The following is a 19856-nucleotide window of genomic DNA, read 5'->3' as shown; positions in this document are numbered from 1 at the left end:
GCTCAAAGATTTTGGAAAGAGACTCAACAACTTACCTTTCCATCTCCTGCAGCATCCTTTTGATGTCTTTTCCTAACTTAAACTTTTTTCCAAATGGAATATCAGAAATTATAATATCGACACTTTCTGAAGGCAATGGCAATTCTGAAATACAAAAATGAGAAAATTCTATTACACTAAGTTCAAACATTTACAACCTAAATATGATAAAACTGAAGTACACAGGATTTTTTGCATACTGAATAAAATTTAAGGCTTCTAATATTGTTTCTAAGGAATGACAAGATCCTGAAGGCTTTCAGAATCACTAAAAATAGATGTTACAATTGTTGTATTTTGTCCTTTGAAAAGTGGTTTTTCAAGTGTAATAAAATATGCCATAAGTTAAGAGAATTTTAAATTAACCAGAAAATTAAACTCTTTAAAAATATTACATGAAAAGAAAATTGCTAGATCCAAGAAGAAATCTATTAGGATGCCTAGAAAAACCTTTTACAAAATTATATCCTATAACTTTCATTTTTCTTTTCATGATCATATATAAAATCCATTTGTAGATCTATTTGTTTTTAAGAAAAGTGACACACATGTTTCATTGTATTTTTAATGGCAACCCCAAAGGTTAAGAACATCCACTTAAGTCCTAAGATTAGAGAAAAAGTTAAACAATCAATAATCAAGAAAATGACATCACTAAAACAAAATATAGTGTTTGATTATCAAATCTAAATTTCTTTCTCAACTTTACATTTTATTCTCAGAAATTAATTACCACAAGGTAATACCCCCAATCTCAACTTCCACATTTTCTGATTATACTTTTCACTTTGCACTCTTTATACTTCTACTACCACCATCTAAATTTAAAAAATTATTTTACTTTCAGACAGCACCTAATTCTATAGAAATACAATAGAATTTAAATAATCTTTACTATTCTGAATACAAATTTTTGTTGGCAGGAAATTTAAAAACAAAACAAAAAATCCTGTTATCTGGGAAAGTCTAATGGATGAACATTTGCTAATAGAAAAAAGAGTGGGTTGTTAGAAAACAAGTAATGGGATGATATTTTGTTAGAACTAGGCAGGAAATCTTTTTTTTTTTTCCCCAAGTCACGTTTTAATGTCATGGTGGCTCAGACGGTAAAGAATTCGCCTGCATGCAGGAGATCGGGTTCAATACCTGCGTCCAGAAGACACCCTGGAGAAGGGAATGGCAACCCACTCCAGTATTCTTGCCTGGAGAAACCCCATGGACAGAGGAGCCTGGTGGGCTACAGTCTATGGGGTCGCAAAGATTCGGAAACAACTAGTGACTATCACTTTCACTTTCTTTTTTCATTTAGTTTTAGGGTATTGATATAGAGTGGGGCTTCCCAGGTGGCTCAGTGGTAGAGTCTGCTTGCTGACACAAGAGATGTGGGTTCTATACCTGGGTTGAAAAGATTCCCTGGAGGAGGAAATGACAACCCAATTCATTATTCTTGCCTGGGAAATCCCATGGACAGAGGAGCCTGGCGGGCTATAGTCCATGGGACTGCAAAGAATCAGACATGACTGAGCAAACTGAACACGCACACATCCACTTGAACACTGTAACTATACTTGTAAAACTACTAAAGACAATGAGCAAACATGGTTATCAAATGTTTATACATGAGGAACCAGGCAGTAACTTATCTTGAGATTGAGCCCAAGTCTTTTGCTTACATAAACACACAACAAACACAAGCTGCCCATCTTCCGGTTTGGATTTTTTCCCCTGCTTGTTAGTCTACTTTCATTTGCAAGTTTTCTACTCTGTATTATAATTTACCAAACTGCTTTAAATCATTTTAGAAGATGAAGGAATAAACATCACTGAGACAGAATGGAGTAATCTTTTACATAGAACCAGTGTCATTTTCCAATAATAGAAAATAATCTGGGCTTTTGTGCAGGCTCTGGTGTCAGCTTGCATTTGGCGCTGCCACTTACCAGCTGTGTGACTTTGGAAAATTATTGCTTTACTTTTCTCATCTGTAAAATGGGATAAGAGTACCTATCTCAGAAGTTAACATGTGAGGAACCTACAGAAAGTATCAACAGACATTGCCTGGCACACAATGAGCAGTCAGTAATTGTCAGCTGTTGTCAGTATTTACAACGTCCTCTCTCGCGTGTATAAGGAGATGACAGCCAGGGGGAGCCAGTGGGTCGGAATCCTTCCAGGAAGCGCGGCAGAACTTCGCAATTCTTCTCACGGCTCCTCAAAGACCTAGTGGGGCTGCTACTTCCAGATGGGTCTCTTTCCAACTTGCCTTTCCCTTAGCAGTGGTTCTCAACGTGCGGTCCCCAGAGAAGCACCATCAGTATCACCTGGAACTATAAACGCAAAATCTTGGGCCCTACAACCAACCTTGATGTTTAATGTGGATCAGAATCAACTAAGGGCCTGGAAGAACGCAAACTGCTGGCCCTACTTCCAGGGATGCTGATGCATGAGCTCCTAAAATCACGAGCACCTGACCCATAAGAGTCAACACACAGTAAAATCTTTTAAATTATTAAATGTTTGAACTGCCTGTGAACAAAGAGTTTGTAACTAAGGAGATAAAATTCTGAAATAGAAACATAGCTTAAAACAAGTAAAAAAATCATCTTTTTTACATCTCTGCAGGATGATTCAAAAACATGAAAAAAAAAAAAAAAGGTAAAAGACTGGTATGTCTTGAATAAAACTGTCCTGTTTACTCCCTCCTTCTGGGATAAGTTTGAGTAAGAACTGCTTAAAACCAGGATATAGCCCTAAGATATTTTCTCTCCAAAAGTTTTAAGAGCCTTTAAAATAACTTTCATGTATATATGTAGACAAGAGACTGGGTAAACTGAGAACTTTTACAAGGCTGAGCACATCCTTTTTATATTTTCTTTCATTGTACTTTGTTATTCTTTCCATCATCTAGGTTTATAACAATGGCATTCTATCTTGTAATTCTCAGTTGCTCATATACTTGTATATTTGATTTAATCTTCATGACTGGCCATTTCACCTTGACTTTTTCTATTCCTCAGTTGGTTCATCTCTTAAATGTCTGGGTTTTATTAATTTTTAATAATTTTTCCCCCTCTGACATGCTTGTTAGTGAAATGTTGCCTGAACTTTTTATATTTGAAAATATATTTGTACTAAAATGATATCTTGGTTGAGCATATTTCTGGGTCCCACTTTGCCTTAGTAACCTTGTGCTGCTGCTGCTGCTGCTAAGTCGCTTCAGTCGTGTCTGACTCTGTTCAACCCCATAGATGGCAGCCCACCAGGCCCCGCCGTCCCTGGGATTCTCCAGGCAAGAACACTGGAGTGGGTTGCCATTTCCTTCTCCAATGCATGAAAGTGAAAAGTCAAAGTGAAGTCACTCAGTCGTGTCCGACTCTTAGCGACCCCATGGACTGCAGCCTACCAGGCTCCTCCATCCATGGGATTTTCCAGGCAAGAGTACTAGAGTGTAGTGCCATTGCCTTCTCCTAGTAACCTTGTAAGTAGCCACTATTTCATTGGCTATTGTCCTATAATTTTGTTTCCATTGTGGGCAGATTTTGAAGTTTACTGCATTAGATTATGCCTTTTCTTTATTTGATTGCTGCTGGTGAAATTTTTCTCTTCTACTATCTTTCTCTTTATACTATTCTTTTTGATTTCATAAAATAGAGAATACAAATACTTCAATGAAGTTGAAATTTCTATATGTATTGCTAATTCAGAATTCCATAATTAGTCTTGAATATGCAAAATGTAGCTTGGCATCTGGGAGATAATTTTAAAGTGCTGTTGCCAGTTTTGTTTTTAATGACTGCAATTTATCAAAAACTTTAAAAACTTAAAAGTTTTTTTGCACTCCATTTGTTGAATTCTTTGATTACAGATTTCCAATGAATTCTGAAAAAACTGCAACTACAATTAGGCAACTTGTTTATTTAAAAAAGTTTATAGCACAATTATAAGATACTCTGGCTAGGTACATCAGCTATCAGTACATCTTCAAAAATTTAAACATTTTTAAGAAAACTGAAGTATAGTTGACTTACAATGTTGTGCCAATCTCTGCTGTACAGCAAAGTAACTCAGTTATACACATACAGTTCTTTGGTTATATCCTTTTCCATTATGGCTTATCCCAGGAGATTGAACACAGCTCCCTGTGGCATACAGTAGGACCTTGCTGTTTATCTATTCTAAATGTAATACTTTGCATCTACCAACTCCAAACTCCCAGTCCATCCTACTCCCTCATCTCTTCCCCTTGGCAATCACAAGTCTGATCTCCCTGTCTGTGAGCCTGTTTTTGTTTTGTGAACAGGAAGATTGTTTTCTGTTCTGTTCACTTGTGCCATATTTTAAGATTCCACATCTAAGTGATGTTACATGGTATTTGTCTTTCTCTTTCTAACTTACTTCACTTAGTATGATAATCTCTAGTTGCATCCATGTTGCGGCAAATGGCATTATTTCATCTTTTTTACAGCTGAGCAGCATTCCATTACACACACACACACACACACACACACACATGTATGTACCACATTTTCTTTCCCTATTCATCTGCTGATGGACATTTAGGTTGTCTCCAAGTTTTGCCTATTGGGCATAGTGCTGCTGTGAACCTTTGGGTGCATGTATCTCTTTGAATTATACTTTTGTCTGAGTATATATGCCCAGTAGTGGAATTAGTGGATCATACGATAATTCTATTTTTAGTTTTCTGAGGAACCTCCCTACTGTTTTCCATAGTGACCACACCAACTTACATTCCCACCAATGGTATAGGGAGGGTTCCTTTTTCTCCACATCTTCTCTAACATTTGTTATTTGCAGACTTCTTAATGAAGGCCATTCTGACCAGTGTGAGGTGGTACCTAATTGTAGTTTTGATTTGTATTTCTTTAATATTTAGTGATGCTAAGCATCTTTTCATATGCCTACTGGCCATCTATCCTCTGGAGAAATGTTTATTAAGGTATCCTGTTCATTTTTTTTCCTTGGATTGCACTTTTTTTTGTGGTTGTTGTTGAGTTGTATGAGCTGTTTGTGTATTTTGGAGATAAAGCACTTGTTGGATGCATCATTTACAAATATTTCTCTCATTCTGTAGGTTGTCTGTGTTCTTTTCTCTGTGCAAAAGCTTATAAGTTTGGTTAGGTCCCTTTGTTTATTTTTATTTCTATTGCCTGGGAGAATGGCCGAAGAAAACATTGATACGATTTACATCGGGGAATGCTTTGCCTATGCTTTCTTCTAGGGTAGGAGTTTTATGGTATTATATCTTTTTTTTTTTAAATTGGAGGATAACTGCTTTACAATGTTGTATTGGTTTCTGCCGTACAGCAATGCGAATCAGTCACAACTGTACATATATCTTGTCCCACTTAAGCCTCTCTCCCACCTCCAGGGTTATGTTTGTCTTTAAGCCATTTTGAGTTTATTTTTGTGCACAGTATGAGGATGTGTTTTAACTTCATTGATTTACATGCAGCTGTCCAACTTTTCCAGTACCACTTGCTAAAGAGACTGTCTTTTTCCCATTTTAAACTCGGATTAAACATTTGCAGTTCAGTTCAGTCGCTCAGTCGTGTTCGACTCTTTGTGACCCCATGAATCTCAGCACGCCAGGCCTCCCTGTCCATCGCTAACTCCCGGAGTTCACTCAGACTCACATCCATTGAGTCGGTGATGCCATCCAGCCATCTCATCCTCTGTCGTCCCCTTCTCCTCCTGCCCCCAATCCCTCCCAGCATCAGAGTCTTCTCCAATGAGTCAGCTCTTCGCATAAGGTGGCCAAAGTACTGGAGTTTCAGCTTTAGCATCAGTCCTTCCAATGAACACCCAGGACTGATCTCCTTTAGGATGGACTGGTTGGATCTCCTTGCAGTCCAAGGGACTCTCAAGAGTCTTCTCCAACACCACAGTTCAAAGCATCAATTCTTCGGTGCTCAGCTTTCTTCACAGTCCAACTCTCACATCCATACATGAACACTGGAAAAACCATAGCCTTGACTAGATGGACCTTTGTTGGCAAAGTAATGTCTGTGCTTTTCAATATGCTATCTAGGTTGGTCATAACTTTCCTTCCAAGGAGTAAGCGTCTTTCAATTTCATGGCTGCAGTCACCATCTGCAGTGATTTTGGAGCCCAGAAAAATAAAGTCTGACACTGTTTCCACTGCTTCCCCATCTATTTCCCATGAAGTGATGGGACCAGATGCCATGATCTTCGTTTTCTGAATGTTGAGTTTTAAGCCAACTTTTTCACTCTCCTCTTTCACTTTCATCAAGAGGCTTTTGAGTTCCTCTTCACTTTCTGCCATAAGGGTGGTGTCATCTGCATATCTGAGGTTATTGATATTTCTCCCGGCAATCTTGATTCCAGCTTGTGCTTCTTCCAGTCCAGCGTTTCTCATGATTGACTCTGCACAGAAGTTAAACCCAACAAATGATGGGCAAACAAAAAAGCATGTACTGTCAGGTTGAATTTTTTTGCATTCAACCATCTTTACAGATAGTTTAGTTACTCTGTGTATATTAAAAAATTTTTTTAAGTCTATTATTTTGATAAGTTACTATTTCAATTCAGAGCATCACAGTTTGTTTGGAGGTAATTATGAATTATGTAGGTACCATGTCAAATTCTAAGTACATTTCTCTGTCATAGATTTCTTTATTTAATAAGAACATTAATCTTCACCAGGATTCTGTGGTCTACCAAACAATGCATAAACAGACACAGGTGCAGTGCTGAGCTGAATCTACAGTAGCGTTCACAATAATGAAAGATGTTTCATCTCTGACAGAAAAAAAATTCCTAAATTTCCAAGAATTGGGAGGGGGTAGGAATACTAAACCATTACTGGTTTGACTTAGCTAATTTTCTTTTTGAAGGATCTGGTAACACTGATACAAACTGGTAACATTTAACTTTCTGCAGAGGTCTTCTGCTAATGGAGCCAATGTACTAATAGCTATAGCTTCATTTTGTTTATATACATAAGAAAATTTGGAATTGAAAATGAACAAAATTAATTTAGAAGAGTGGTCATTTGATCTAAATGAAAAGTCATGCTTCACAGAGTGATAGTTAAATGCATTTCTTTCTGTTGCATCTGATAAACACTAAATTTTGGCTTGCTCTCCTTGAAATAATGACTAAGTTTTGGAGTAAATGCTAGATGCCTCTATAAACAAGTTTATTTCATTTGGTTACTGCTATCACCATTGCCCTCACAGTGCATGATAAAAGTAAATAAACATTTTACTTTAGTTGTATGTTCATCAACAGCTTTCTTGAGAAATAGTAATTCAGTATATAATTTTTCATTAAATATGCACTTTTAAAACCTTATTGCTGCTGAAAGAGTTTGTTACAGAACAGTGTTACCAAACAAAGGGACTTATAGCATATGATATATGATAAAGCCACTGTAGCAAAAACACTCAAATTCTCTAAGGTGGGCTTCTCACCCACTATTTCCCACACATATTTCACACCCAACCTATCACTTCTCATATTTCCCCTGACTTCCCAGATGCCAGAGCAGCCTGGCAGCTTCATGAACTGTGCAGAATATGGTGTGAACCACAACATACCTGGTAGAACGCCAACTTTTCTGCTTCCCTTACCAGCCCAACTACCCAAAAGAATGATGAGAACTAGCTGTCTTCAAGTTACCTCTTCCTGTTCTCTCCAGATCCCATTCAGGCAGGCAAGCCTTTGTTCCTGCTGCTCCACGGAACCAGTTAGGCCTGAGTTTTGCTCCACAGAACTGGTCAAGCCTGAGCTTTGCTTCACCAACCAGCAGCATCTGACACAGTTGCTCATTCTTGCTCAGATTCTCTCTTACTTTCTCATCCCTGGTAGTTCCTTTACTAGATTCTCACTCTCCAGAACTCTAGGCATTTCATCCTCAGAGAAAGCCTCTCTCTTCTCTATTTGTGCTCATTTCCTAGGTGATCTCATGGATGTAAATGTTATCTAGACTAGTGATGTGCACTGTCTCCCCTAAACTCCAGATTTGTATGTTGACTACTACCTTGAGATCTTAATGGTTCTTAATCATCATGTGGAACTGAACAAGCCCCCAACTCTTGTTCCTCCTGCAGTTTTCCGCAACTCAATGAACGGCAATGCCACCCTCTAGCTGTTCAAGCCAGGAAGCTTAGTCATCCTTGTTCTTTTTCTCACATTTAATCCACTAACAAATCCTGTTGGCTCTACGTTTGATGTATATATACATATACATATATATATGTGTGTATGTGTATATATATGTCTGACCTCTTTTCAACACCTCCATCAATACCACTTTGTCCCAAGCCACCACCATTTACCTGGATTAATGCAATAGTCTTGCAACTAGTCTCTCTGTTTCCATCCTTGCTCTACTATTGTCTGTTCTTAACAGACAATAAAAAGACTAATCTTTTAAAAAGCTAGGATTTATTTGGCTACTAGGTATAATAGAAAACTTAAAAAAAAAAAACAAAAACTTTTCTTTATTAACAATTGAGCACTTAATGCTTGTTTTTAAAGTGAAATCTTATGAGAAATACCCAAAACATGAGAACTGATGAAAGTTGAGCTGGTACAGCAGCGATATTCTGATGGACAAATTAGTACTTCTTTTCTCACGCAACCAAGGCACTTTTGAGACTGTAAAGAGCTGGAAAAACCACTGCTCTGGAACAATTTATAGAGCTATTCCATTTTTCTTGAAGATCTCAAAAAAAAAAAAAAACCAGCTTTCTTAAAGAAATGTATATGAAAACTTGATTTCAATCTAATCATCCCTCAGCTTCCTCTAGAAACTTGTGTTGCACAGAGTCCAATTAAAAACCTCGACAGAAAGATTGAAAAGATAGTCACTGGCAGCAAACAATTATGAAACTTCAACCAACAATACAATTTCTTCTTTGAGGCTACTTTATTATGCATCTATATAGAAAAGTTATCCTAATATTTTGTTAACAATGCATTTCTACTACTTTTTTACTATCATAGAACAATTTTTTTAACAATATACTGTTTCTCTAGATTACAGGGACTTGTCTATCACCTACTCTCACTGTGCCAAGAGAATATGATTTTCTTAGCTGAGAATTAAATGTGGTCACTTTTAAGGGAGAAAGGCACACTGACGGAAAGATAGGAGGAATGTGAGGCTTCTCTCAGTCTAAATACCATGTGTGTTAGTAAAATATTATTTTGGACTCCATAGACTTGATTCCTTATAATGTTTCTTGCTGTTGACTCCCCATCAGTAAACAGGGAGTAATGGCTTTCCTCTGCCTCACAGGGTGATGAATCCTGGTTTGCCTTAGAATTTCTGTTTTAGCATTAAAAGTAGTACTGGTGTAGCAAACTGGGAAGGCTTGTTACCTCATTCTCCATAACATAGGAATACTATCCAACTGAAGCAAGGGGAAGGTAAGATAATTCAAAACATTTCATATAGTTTACTGCAAACAATTCACAGATTCTCAACAAATTATTGTTGCTGTTATTCTGTTTATTTTATGCCTATATTAAATGATCCCTTGTTATCATATGAGAAATGGTTCAGATGCAACAAACACATCTTAAAATTTCTTAAGATGCTTTTACTTTGTACCATGCTTTTCAGGCATGCCTTTACTTACATACTTAGGGAAACTACATAAATATAGTTCCTGACAATGAATCTTTTGAAAAATAAAAAAGTTACAATTATAATATTGGAAGTAAACTGAGTATTGGCCCCACAGATATATCACAAGGTATAAATAATTCAACCTTTATATTAACATATGAAAAGGGAGTGGTGTTCTATATTATGATTCTAAGTGTGTTTACACATGTTTATTTCCCCCAAAAGTTTGCATTTTTAATATCTTACCTATAACAGAGACTTGAAGTAACTCAATCTTATCCCTGAGGCCTGCAGCTCTCAGATTGTCATATGCACCTGATAACTGGGAGTCACTGACATCAGCACCCACGTAATACACATGCTGTGAGGGGAGAAACTCACATTGTAAATAAAACCATATTTATGTAGTTAAGGAAATCTACTTGCAGTTTTTCAAATGATGAAAATGAAATCAATAGATTTGTTAATTCACATTAAAAGAAATTTATGATATTTCTTTAAAATAACATTCAAGGACCAAAACCCGAGAAGTTTTTGGTAAAATGTTAACACATTAATTTTTAACATTTTACAATTAATATTTTAAAATACAAATGTCTAAGGAATTGAGGGATTTATATAATGTAGGTCATGACTAGTTACTGGAATTCTGTCATAATTTCCTAAATTTATCACAGTATTTAAAGAAATAACACAGTAATTTAATTAATCTTTCATAGTCTACTTTGACTACAAGTAAATAGTAACTCATATAATTAAAAATAATAATCCCTAAACAGACAATCTACCTGTAAATAATGGTTAAGTGAATACACAACACACACTGATTAAAGTAAAACACTGCTTGGTTTACCAAACTTTAGAACTTACTGGCCATTCCTTAGCAGCTTCCAAAAGTATTGTTCCAAGTCCACACATTGGATCTAAAACAACTGCACCAGCCTATAGATAGAAATGTGGATTTGCTGCTGTTAAATCTACTGTAACAGGTATTATGCAAGAAGCCTAAAACTTGAGGAATCAATCATTTCAGAGTAAAGATTCCTTTCTCAACTCTATTAGGAGTTTCAGGTAGTTAAAGCCCTAGGGCAGGTGTCTGCTTGGCACATTTAAAGATTAGGCAGGAGACCAGTGTGTCAAAGCACAGTGGGGGCCAGGCAGCTCCACCAAGATGCGCTGTGTAGAATTATAACCACCACGTCCTACAGGTTTAAAAAACTGTGCAGCTCATGGTACAAGCCTACAGTATGACACGTGGGGCTTCTGCTTCTTACCCGGAAAGTGACACAGTGAAGGGGTCACCAGCAGAGGCAAAGAAAACACAACAAATCAGGCATTGGCTTTTAAAGTGCCATCTGGAAGTTGACACACATCATTTCCACCAACATTTAATTGGGGAAAGCACGTCAGTCGCATGACACACACAATGTGAAGAGGTTAGGAAAGGGGCCCTCCTCTCTGTACCTGAGAGGAGAGCAGGAAATCTGGAGGAAAGAAACTAATGACTCTCCCCTCTGGGGGACAGAGGGTGTCACACCATGTCTGATCTTGTTGCTGTTACCAGGATTCTGATTCTATTCTGAAGGATGGGAAACTACTGCAGGGTTCTGAGCAGAGGAGAAACATGATGTAACATTTCAAAGGGATCACTGTGGCTGCCCTGGTGAGAAAGGACCACAGAAAAGTAGGGGAGTTACGAGGAGGCTAGTTAGGGAATCCAGGCAGAGATAATGGCGGCCCGAATAAAGAGTGACATTGGTGGAGGTGGGGAGAAGTAGTTGGATTCTGGGTATATTTTAAAGGAAGAACCAACAGGATGGATGGCAATGCGGAATATTACAAAATGACAATGGTCTGATGTGACTGAAGTTTTTAAGAGAAGGTAAAAAAAATATATAAGCCTATTGTCTGGATGCTGGTGATCTCCTAAGTACCAACGTTTGGTAGATGAAGGCCCAGCAGGGTACCCTGACAGCAGAGGACCCTGACACAGAGCCTAGGCTGGTCCTCAAACAAAGAGGAAACATCCCACAGGCAGGAGTGGTGACAGTGACCACGTGCGGGTAGGCTAAGCAAGGTGAGTGGTTTCGGTGGCGTGCTCAGAGAAGAGCCTGAGGGAAGGGGACACCAGAGAGCACGGGAAGGAAGAAGTAGACACCAAACATGGATGGCTGGTCCTAAGTGTTTCTCTAAAGGGAAGCAGAGGAGGGGGTGAGAGCTGATGGATCATGTGGGTTCAGGAGAGGGTCAATTCATTTTTAAGTTGCAAGATATTATAGCACGTGCACATGCTGATGGGAATGACCCAGTAGAGAAAAAAGTCCTTAAGGAGGCATGAGGGAATGGAATCCAGCACACAAGTAAGGGAGCAAAACAAGGACAGTTCATTTATTATAATGATTATAATAATTATAAGCCACTGTAATTCCAATATGTTGGTAGACCTCGTGAGAACATGTTAAACTTCTCTTTTGATTCCATTATTTATGTCACTTAAGAAGCAGGAGACTTACAAGTATGCTCAAGGGAATGACTGTAATGATAGAGCCTAAAATCCACATGGGGAGGGAGGGCTGAGTACAGGTGGTGAGCAGGGCCACCTACTGGGCTTCCTTGGTAGCCCAGCCGGTAAAGAATCCGCCTGCAATACAGGAGACCCTGGTTCAATTCCTGGGTCAGAAGATCCCTGAAGAAGGGCATGGCAACCCTTTCCAGTATTCTTGCCTGGAGAATCCCATGGACAGAGGCACCTGGCGGGCTACAGCCCATGTGGCTGCAAAGAGTCGGACACGACTGGACTAAGCACAGCACAGCACAGGGCCACCGGTGACTAGCGGTCTCATGGAGTTAAAAAACGATGGCAGGGCACAGGAGGAAGTGAGTGGGAAGGAGGAGGAGGATAAGAGCAGCATTTCTGGGATTTGGGGAAGGTATACTTTTCTGGGTATGATAAATTCTAGGATGTGACTACAGCAGATCATGAGAGGCAGGGAGAGCAAGACACTAAGGGATCAGATAGCGCAGACACTGAGTTGATTTCTGACAGGAATAATGCTGTATACTAGTACAGCGGTGACAAGAGATCTGTAGATGACCAGGATGATTGGATGGCACGTGCTTCTAAGGCAGCGAGAGATCCTGGGCAGAAAGGGCAGCGAGGTGCAAGCCGGACACCTACCCCAGCGCCAGGCCCAGAGGTCCCTTGGTCTGTCTACAGAGGAGGCAGAGTGCTCAGAAGACAGCGGGGTTCAGCCAGAGCCAGGGGCTACCTGATGAAAAGAAACAAAATGTCCTTCAGAAGCTTCTCCCTGACACTAAATTCTACCAGAGTGTCATATGGATCCCCCATGAAGGGGCAGAAAAGTAACAAAAAGAATAATGATTTAAATGACAATTTTAAGATTAATAGCGGTATGAGAACTAATTTTTATTAACGACTTAAAATGTACCAAACTCCATGCTCTTTCTCCCCACAGTCCCTCTTCGATGAGGTGATCTGCCCTTAAATATTTTTCAATGTCCTGATTTTACTGCAGGACTGTCATGACACCTGGGGACATAGACAGTGGCAGAGAAGTATTTCCATATGCTTAAAGTAATAACCAAGATTTACACAGAACTTGATTTTCCTTGCTTTTATGATCTGTATGAAGTAGAATGGTTTACATTGAACATGAAAAATACCTAACACCCCCAGGCTTAAATTTCAGTTTCCATGGCATTGGCCTACTCAAGGTTGAGCTGCTTGTGCAGTTTTAGGTACCAAGCTCCAAAGAGGGGCCGCCTGGATGAAGGCTGGATACTGGGATCATTTATACGGTGGGCCACACTGTGTTCTCCCAAAAAGAACCATGCTGTGCACATCTAAGGGTAGGAAGTCCCTCAAAAGCTAGAGCGAAAACAGGCAGAACAAACAATACACATCTAGTGAAGTGAAACTTCTGGAGGGAACAGATAAATATGTGAAAAAAGTTAAAGCCGCTAGAGATATCAAATATAGCGTGTGATGTGTGCTAAGTTGCCTCAGACTCTGTGTGACCCCATGGACTGTAGCCCTCCAGGCTCCTCTGTCCATGAGATTCTCCAGGAAAGAATACTGAAGAGGGTTGCCATGCCCTTCTCCAAGGGATTTTCACAACTTAGGGATTGAATCCAGGTTTGTTCTATCTCCTGCACTGGCAGACAGTTCTTTACCAAATATAGCATGTTGCTGCTGCTGCTAAGTCACTTCAGTCGTGTCCGACTCTGTGCGACCCCATAGATGGCAGCCCACCAGGCTCCTTTGTCCCTGAGATTCTCCAGGCAAGAACACTGGAATGGGTTGCCACTTCCTTCTCTAATGCATGCATGCATGCTAAGTCGCTTCTTTCATGTCTGACTCTGTGTGACCCCATGGACAGCAGCCCACCAGGCTCCTCTGTCCCTGGGATTTTCTAAGCAAGAATACTGGAGTGGGTTGCCATTTCCTTCTCCAGTGCATGCATACATGCTAAGTCGCTTCAGTCGTGTCTGACTCTGTGCGACCCCATGGACAGCTGCCCTCCAGGCTCCTCTGTCCATGGAATTCTCTAGGCATACACATACACAATTTTCCAAAGCTAAAAAAGTCCATGATTTTAAAACTAAACATTTCAATAAAGTACAGCACATTTTGGTGACTCTGGTCATACCCTGGAAGATAATGTCCAAGGAAAACTCAAAATATACAGGCAAAATATAAAGAGATGGAAAACATGTGAGAAAGGAAGCTTAACATGTTTATCACAGGATCTCCAGAAACAAAAAAAAGGAAATTGTTTAAGGTAAAAGACACTAAAGCAAAATAGTTGAGGAAATAATAAGTAAAAAATGGATGAAAGAGTACCTGAGCTGGAGGGAAAAATGATTTCTATAATTATTATATATACTAAATAATAGTTATTATAATTATTATTACTGTTGAGGTCCAGGGCAGGATGCCCCAAAATATGCTTTAATGGCATATTGATTATTTTGAGTTAAAAGTTACTTAAGAAACAGCAGGTAATGATATAAAAAGGAAATACACTCTGACCCACTTCTCTCCCCCTGAAAGCAGGAATTTAATCTCCCAAGTGAAGGTATCTTCCCTCTACCAGGAGGATAGAAAGCATCTTTATCACCCGAGTTAGGGAATTCAAAGCTGTATACATGAGAAAGCTGGATAAACAAACTGTTACTTCTTTACTAGTCTGCTACCCCAAGCACAAACCCCTTTGTTTTGTTAAATCTTAACAAGTGTTTCTTTGTCTAAAAATAATATATAAATAGCCTGCTTCCATCACTTCAGGGGTCCCACATCTATGAGAGTTTCATGCATACAAATTAAAATTTTTTTTCTCCTGTTAATCTGTCTTGTGTCAATTTAATTATTAGATCAGTCAAAAGAACTCAAGGGGGGATAGCGAGGTAATTTCTCCCTCCTTGACATTACCATAGCAGAAGTTAACACTTAGGTACTTCCTATATGCTAGGTGCTATTCTAATCCCTTGATAAATGCTAATTCACATGGTCCTATGAGATGACTATTTTCATCTTGGAAGTGAGAAACCGAGGTGCAGAGATGTTAAGTATCTTATATAAAGTTTCCCAGCCTGTAAGTGGTAGGGTTGGAAAGGGAACTCAGGGAGTTGGACTCATCTAGTTCTGGGCTGAATAAAAAAGATACTTACACAAGTACATCTGGTAATACCCCTAAGATTAGAGGATTAAAAAGAAAACTCTTACAAGCTTGCAAATAAAAAGAACAAGATAGCCATCAAGGAAAAGAAAAATCATACTGGCAAGAATTGCTCCCCTAAAACACTGGAAGTGAAAGGATAATGGAATAGCATCTATAGACGTCTGAGAGAAAAGGACTGGAACTCAAGGATCTCATACCAAGCCGAAGGGGGGATACCCAGGTGACAGGAAGAAGTGTAAGGAGATACTGGAGTCCAGAGCGTATATTATTATACCAAATACCAAGTTTGAGGAAAGTACCAAGAAAAGACTATCCAAGCAACAAATAAAGCAGAGCAGAGACCTCAAAGAGAGAAAGATAAAGTGAAGAAGAAGGGTGAGAAGCTCTGTACCTCACACTATACCTGTGTGTTTATACAGAAATGCATGTTACACACACTGCATCTTAATGATTACGGATGGGTTGTGTAATATAAGTGCAGTATAAGAACTTTTGAAAACGGATATACTTGGAAATTTTGATGCATAATAAATAATTTAGTTCAAGCTGGTAGTTGGGAGTGGAAGAGGGTAAACATGTTTCAAAGGTCTCACTGTAGGGAGGAGCAAAGGTGGGCCAGAAGAAGAGAAAAAGTACCCTGGAGGTCTCATCTCATGACAAGGGAGGAGCGGACAGAGGAGGAAGTTCAGAGTGTTGGTGGTAAAAACAGTGTGCTGGCAAAGAAAAGAGTTGATGTCTTGTTTTAAAGTCAAGTCTCATGTGTTTAATTAAGAGAGCTGGGAGAGGGAGCCATTCAATAGCACACAGAGTAAAATCCAACCTCAGGGAAAACAATGAGACGATTCACTTGATGAAAGTAGCATAAATAAAGAGTAAACTGCAAGAAGTTGCAAAGCAAATCTATCATAACTGGTGTGTCTATCATAATACTGTACTGAATTCTCTCACTGAAAGAGCCTATCATTGTGAGATAAAGATAGAGTTCTATGTTTATAAAAAATACACACTGAAAACAAAGTTGAAAACAAAGCAGAACTACAAAGGAAAATGCAAAGAAAAAAAAGTGGAAATACTAAGACATGGTGAAATTTAAGTTTAAACTTACAAATCAACATGATGAAACCTTTAATAACAATAAAAAGGAACGCTTTACAATGAGGCAGTAACAGTCAAATGAGTATAAACCAAACTACAGAACAAACTACAGAATGAGGTGACAATGAATAAAAATGCAAAATCTTAAAAAATATAATCTAAATAATTTCAAAATACCTCTTTCAGTACTGAGCAGATAGTAAAACAGCAAGTAAAAGATACAGAGGCCATCTCTTGACTAGAAAATAAAATTATTTTCTTATGTTCATGGAGCATTTACAAAAACTGATCAAGATCTTGGTTAAATTTTAAGTAGAAGTTGTACAGGCCACATGACTATGACAAAAAATTAGAAATAATAAAATGTAGTTATCTTTTGACTCAGCATTTTCATAGCCAAAATACTCCCAGAAGTTTGACAAAAGCCTATCTCTGCAGTTCGTAAGTGTAATGGCAAGAAAAGAAATAGAAAAACAGAATAAAAAAGGTTAAAAGAACCAAAGAGAAAAGAAAGCAACCATCAATAAGAGGCTGTGTAAATTAATTATGGAAAGGACCTTGGTATTCAATTAAAAGGGACCAGAACAGGTTCCTTACCTTAATTTCTGCAAGGGAGGCCATTGCCCAGGCTATGGTAGATCTCAACCCTGCTGTCTTGATGTAAGCTCTGCAGGCTAAAGGAACCCTATTAATAGGATACAAACAAAAATAATTAACCCATTCATACCTGTACATCATGCACTGAAGTATTGCCTAAGTTAGAGAGTATATAACCTTTTTATTAATACAAAATTACCTTCTCTAACTGGTACCTTGTCTAACCAGCCAGTGTGGTATTTCAGAAAGGAAAATTTTTTAGATAACTGAAATTTAAACCCTTAAGTGCTTAACTTGAAAAATTTAATCGTATGAGGGAAGTCTTTCTAACTTTATACGCTTCCCTGACTTCCCATGTAGAATAGACCTTTTCTCACTGACCCAGAGTCATCGAGAGTAAACTGCACTGTGCAGAATAGGACGCATGGCTGAACGGATGCCAACCCTTAAAGAATTTCTAAAAGGTCCCTTTCGTAAGTTTGCCTTTTGCTCATTTGCACCTTTCTCTAAAGTTGGAATGAAGCTTGACACTGCATTGTCGAAAATAATTTATTGAATGAAATGCTGAAGCAGAGGACTCCCCAGTGAGTTCACCGGTCTCCATTACCTATCACTTCATACTTGATCTTCTACCCCATTATTGCTAATATCGGTGTTTCCAGATTTGATACAGATTTTCAAAATATTATTTCTATGTTTCTGGTGCAGTGAACAACACTGCCTTGCAAATTTCAATGCACTTATCCATTTTGTGTATACAATTTATTGGTAAGACATGATGTATGATTTCAAAAATCAATGCTTGGTTGTTTTGTGGTTAGGCCTGTTTTAAAGCCACTAAGAGGGCTCTTCTACTAACAATACACCAAGCCACAGTGTTTTCCAAACCCTATTTCCTTTCATCATTTTCTTTCTGCTCTTAAAGTTTTCTTGTTTTGTCTGTATTTATTGCAAGCCTCTTAAGATCTTAGAATTAGATGAGGTATGTCTTTTAAATAAAACAGTGTAATTATGTATTTAGTATTATGATGAAGAAGACTGCATGATAAAACTACGAGAGGTTGTTTTTGTTGAAAAGGTTTTTCAGGAAATAAAATTTCATACTGTAAATAGTACTATATCCAGAGATTTGGAATCTGGGATATAAACTTTGTGGGTAGAAGAATTATAAAATAATCTGATCAACGAATCTTGCTTCAGCAGGCTAAGTGCAGCAATTATCTCGCTACAAAACACATCAGGTAAAATCAAAACTGAGAAATTACTTTCACTCTAGACACACACACATAAATAGAATTGGTACGGAAAACTGTCTCTGTCCATACACATTACGAAGTCCTTTTCTACGCATCGGGGATTTATACAGAACCTTTGAAATTTTTGACTATTGTGTGCATACTTTTGCTAATAGAGGTTTATTTTATGGTAGCCAACTCTATTAATGTGTGACACAAGGGTACCCATTCTTATTTTGCTTGGACAAAACTAATCTGCTATTACTTCAACAAAAGGGCCTCATTATATCAGTAAAATAAAATTATTCAGGGAAAAGAACTGTTCAGAAATAAACTCTTTGAAAATAAAAATAATTCTCTACTTTCATAGGACCTGGCTAATGTGTTTATTTGGAGTTTTAGCTGGCTTTTACCCCAGTACAAAAATAAATGTGGCTTTCGATCCTCTTGTGCTCATATATGAATCTCTTCTTTATTTTCTTACACACCATTATCACCAAGTTGAAGACATTCTCATCTCCATCTCTAGCCTAGATCAGTCCCCTGAATCCCAGATCTTTATCTTCAAACATGTGTTTGGAGACCTTTTACCTGGAAGTACTGCAAAACTTACAGACATAAACTAAGCATACTCTGCTTTCCCTGTATTTCATATCTCTATACATTTCTTCATTTTTGTGGGTCATTTCCTATCTACAATATATAGGGTATCCCCATCTACATCTGCAGGGGTTAGGGCCTGGCACTCCAAAAGGCACTGAAGTAGGGAAGCCTGGACACCTCGTAGGTGTAGTTGTAAAACAGTGGGTTAGGTTTGGTCTGGGAGAGTTGGGAGGGTACTGGAGTAGGTGGGGGCCAAGGGAAGCCAACAGGGCCTTGAGCCATGTGATGACCTCATATGTGGTAAAGTGACTATTGGCGCGTGATTTCTGTAATCTCGAGGCTAGTGGGGCCTACCCTATAACTAGCACACAGCGAGAACTCAATCATTCAGCATTTCTTGACCATCCAGAATGTCCTCAGCTCTGTGCTAATCAACTGCGATGGTGCATCATCTGATAAAACTGTTACAATGACCTTAAGCATTCTTTTTACATCCTGATCCGGGCTTACACATGTACAAATGTGACCTCAGGGTCAATGGGATCTTTCCATAGGATTTTTATGATTTTAAAAATATTCCATACCTAGAATCACCTAGAGAAAAGATATCTAAATCACTTTATACTATGTAAACATGGCTATGCATGTAAAATGTTTTGAAGATGCCAACAATATTTACAGGCTCCCAAGAAACTGCAAATCACTATTTCCATCATCCAACCATCCATTCCTTCCCAAAGCATCTAAGAAAGTACTGCTGTATGATAAACATTCAATAAATATTTCTGAATAAGAAATATTCAGAAAAATTCAACTGCATTTATTATTATATAGTACCCTACATAACTAGGGAGAAAACCTGAAGAAGATTTTAAAAATTGGAATTACTCTCCTACAAAAAAAACTGCAGTAAAATGTGAAGTATGTTCAAGATGAATTTTAAGAACTGTGATGTATTTTCTATTT

At 38.3% G+C, this 19856-nt stretch overlaps 1 protein-coding gene across 11 annotated transcripts in view; it reads right to left on the bottom strand.

Annotated features, from left to right (window-relative positions):
* Positions 1-19856, bottom strand: part of THUMPD2 (THUMP domain 2 tRNA and snRNA guanosine methyltransferase) — a 40079-nt gene that overhangs the window by 7888 nt on the left and 12335 nt on the right. Inside the window, exons 6-10 of one of the 11 annotated variants that reach the window (XR_015137175.1) lie at positions 17053-17140; positions 12837-12927; positions 10529-10600; positions 9905-10019; positions 36-144 (exon numbers count right to left, since the gene is read on the bottom strand). Coding sequence is in view for 8 of the 11 variants with exons in the window: in XM_086327341.1 (XP_086183467.1) it covers positions 5921-6444; positions 9905-10019; positions 10529-10600; positions 17053-17140 (799 nt within the window). In the remaining 3 variants the exon portion in view is untranslated. Of the gene's footprint in view, positions 1-35; positions 145-706; positions 2367-3934; positions 6445-8182; positions 8750-9904; positions 10020-10528; positions 10601-12836; positions 12928-17052; positions 17141-19856 lie in introns of those variants that run through there. The other 10 variants (XR_015137177.1, XR_015137176.1, XM_086327343.1 and 7 more) reach the window with 10 other exon arrangements.

Source organism: Bos grunniens, chromosome 11, assembly GCF_055505025.1.
Source record: "Bos grunniens cultivar Pamir isolate PY7600 chromosome 11, Bosgru_T2T1.0, whole genome shotgun sequence".
In the NCBI taxonomy this organism is placed as follows: domain Eukaryota; kingdom Metazoa; phylum Chordata; class Mammalia; order Artiodactyla; family Bovidae; genus Bos; species Bos grunniens.
The sequence above is the reverse complement of the archived record's forward strand: the minus strand, read 5'-3'. Positions and strand labels throughout refer to the sequence as shown.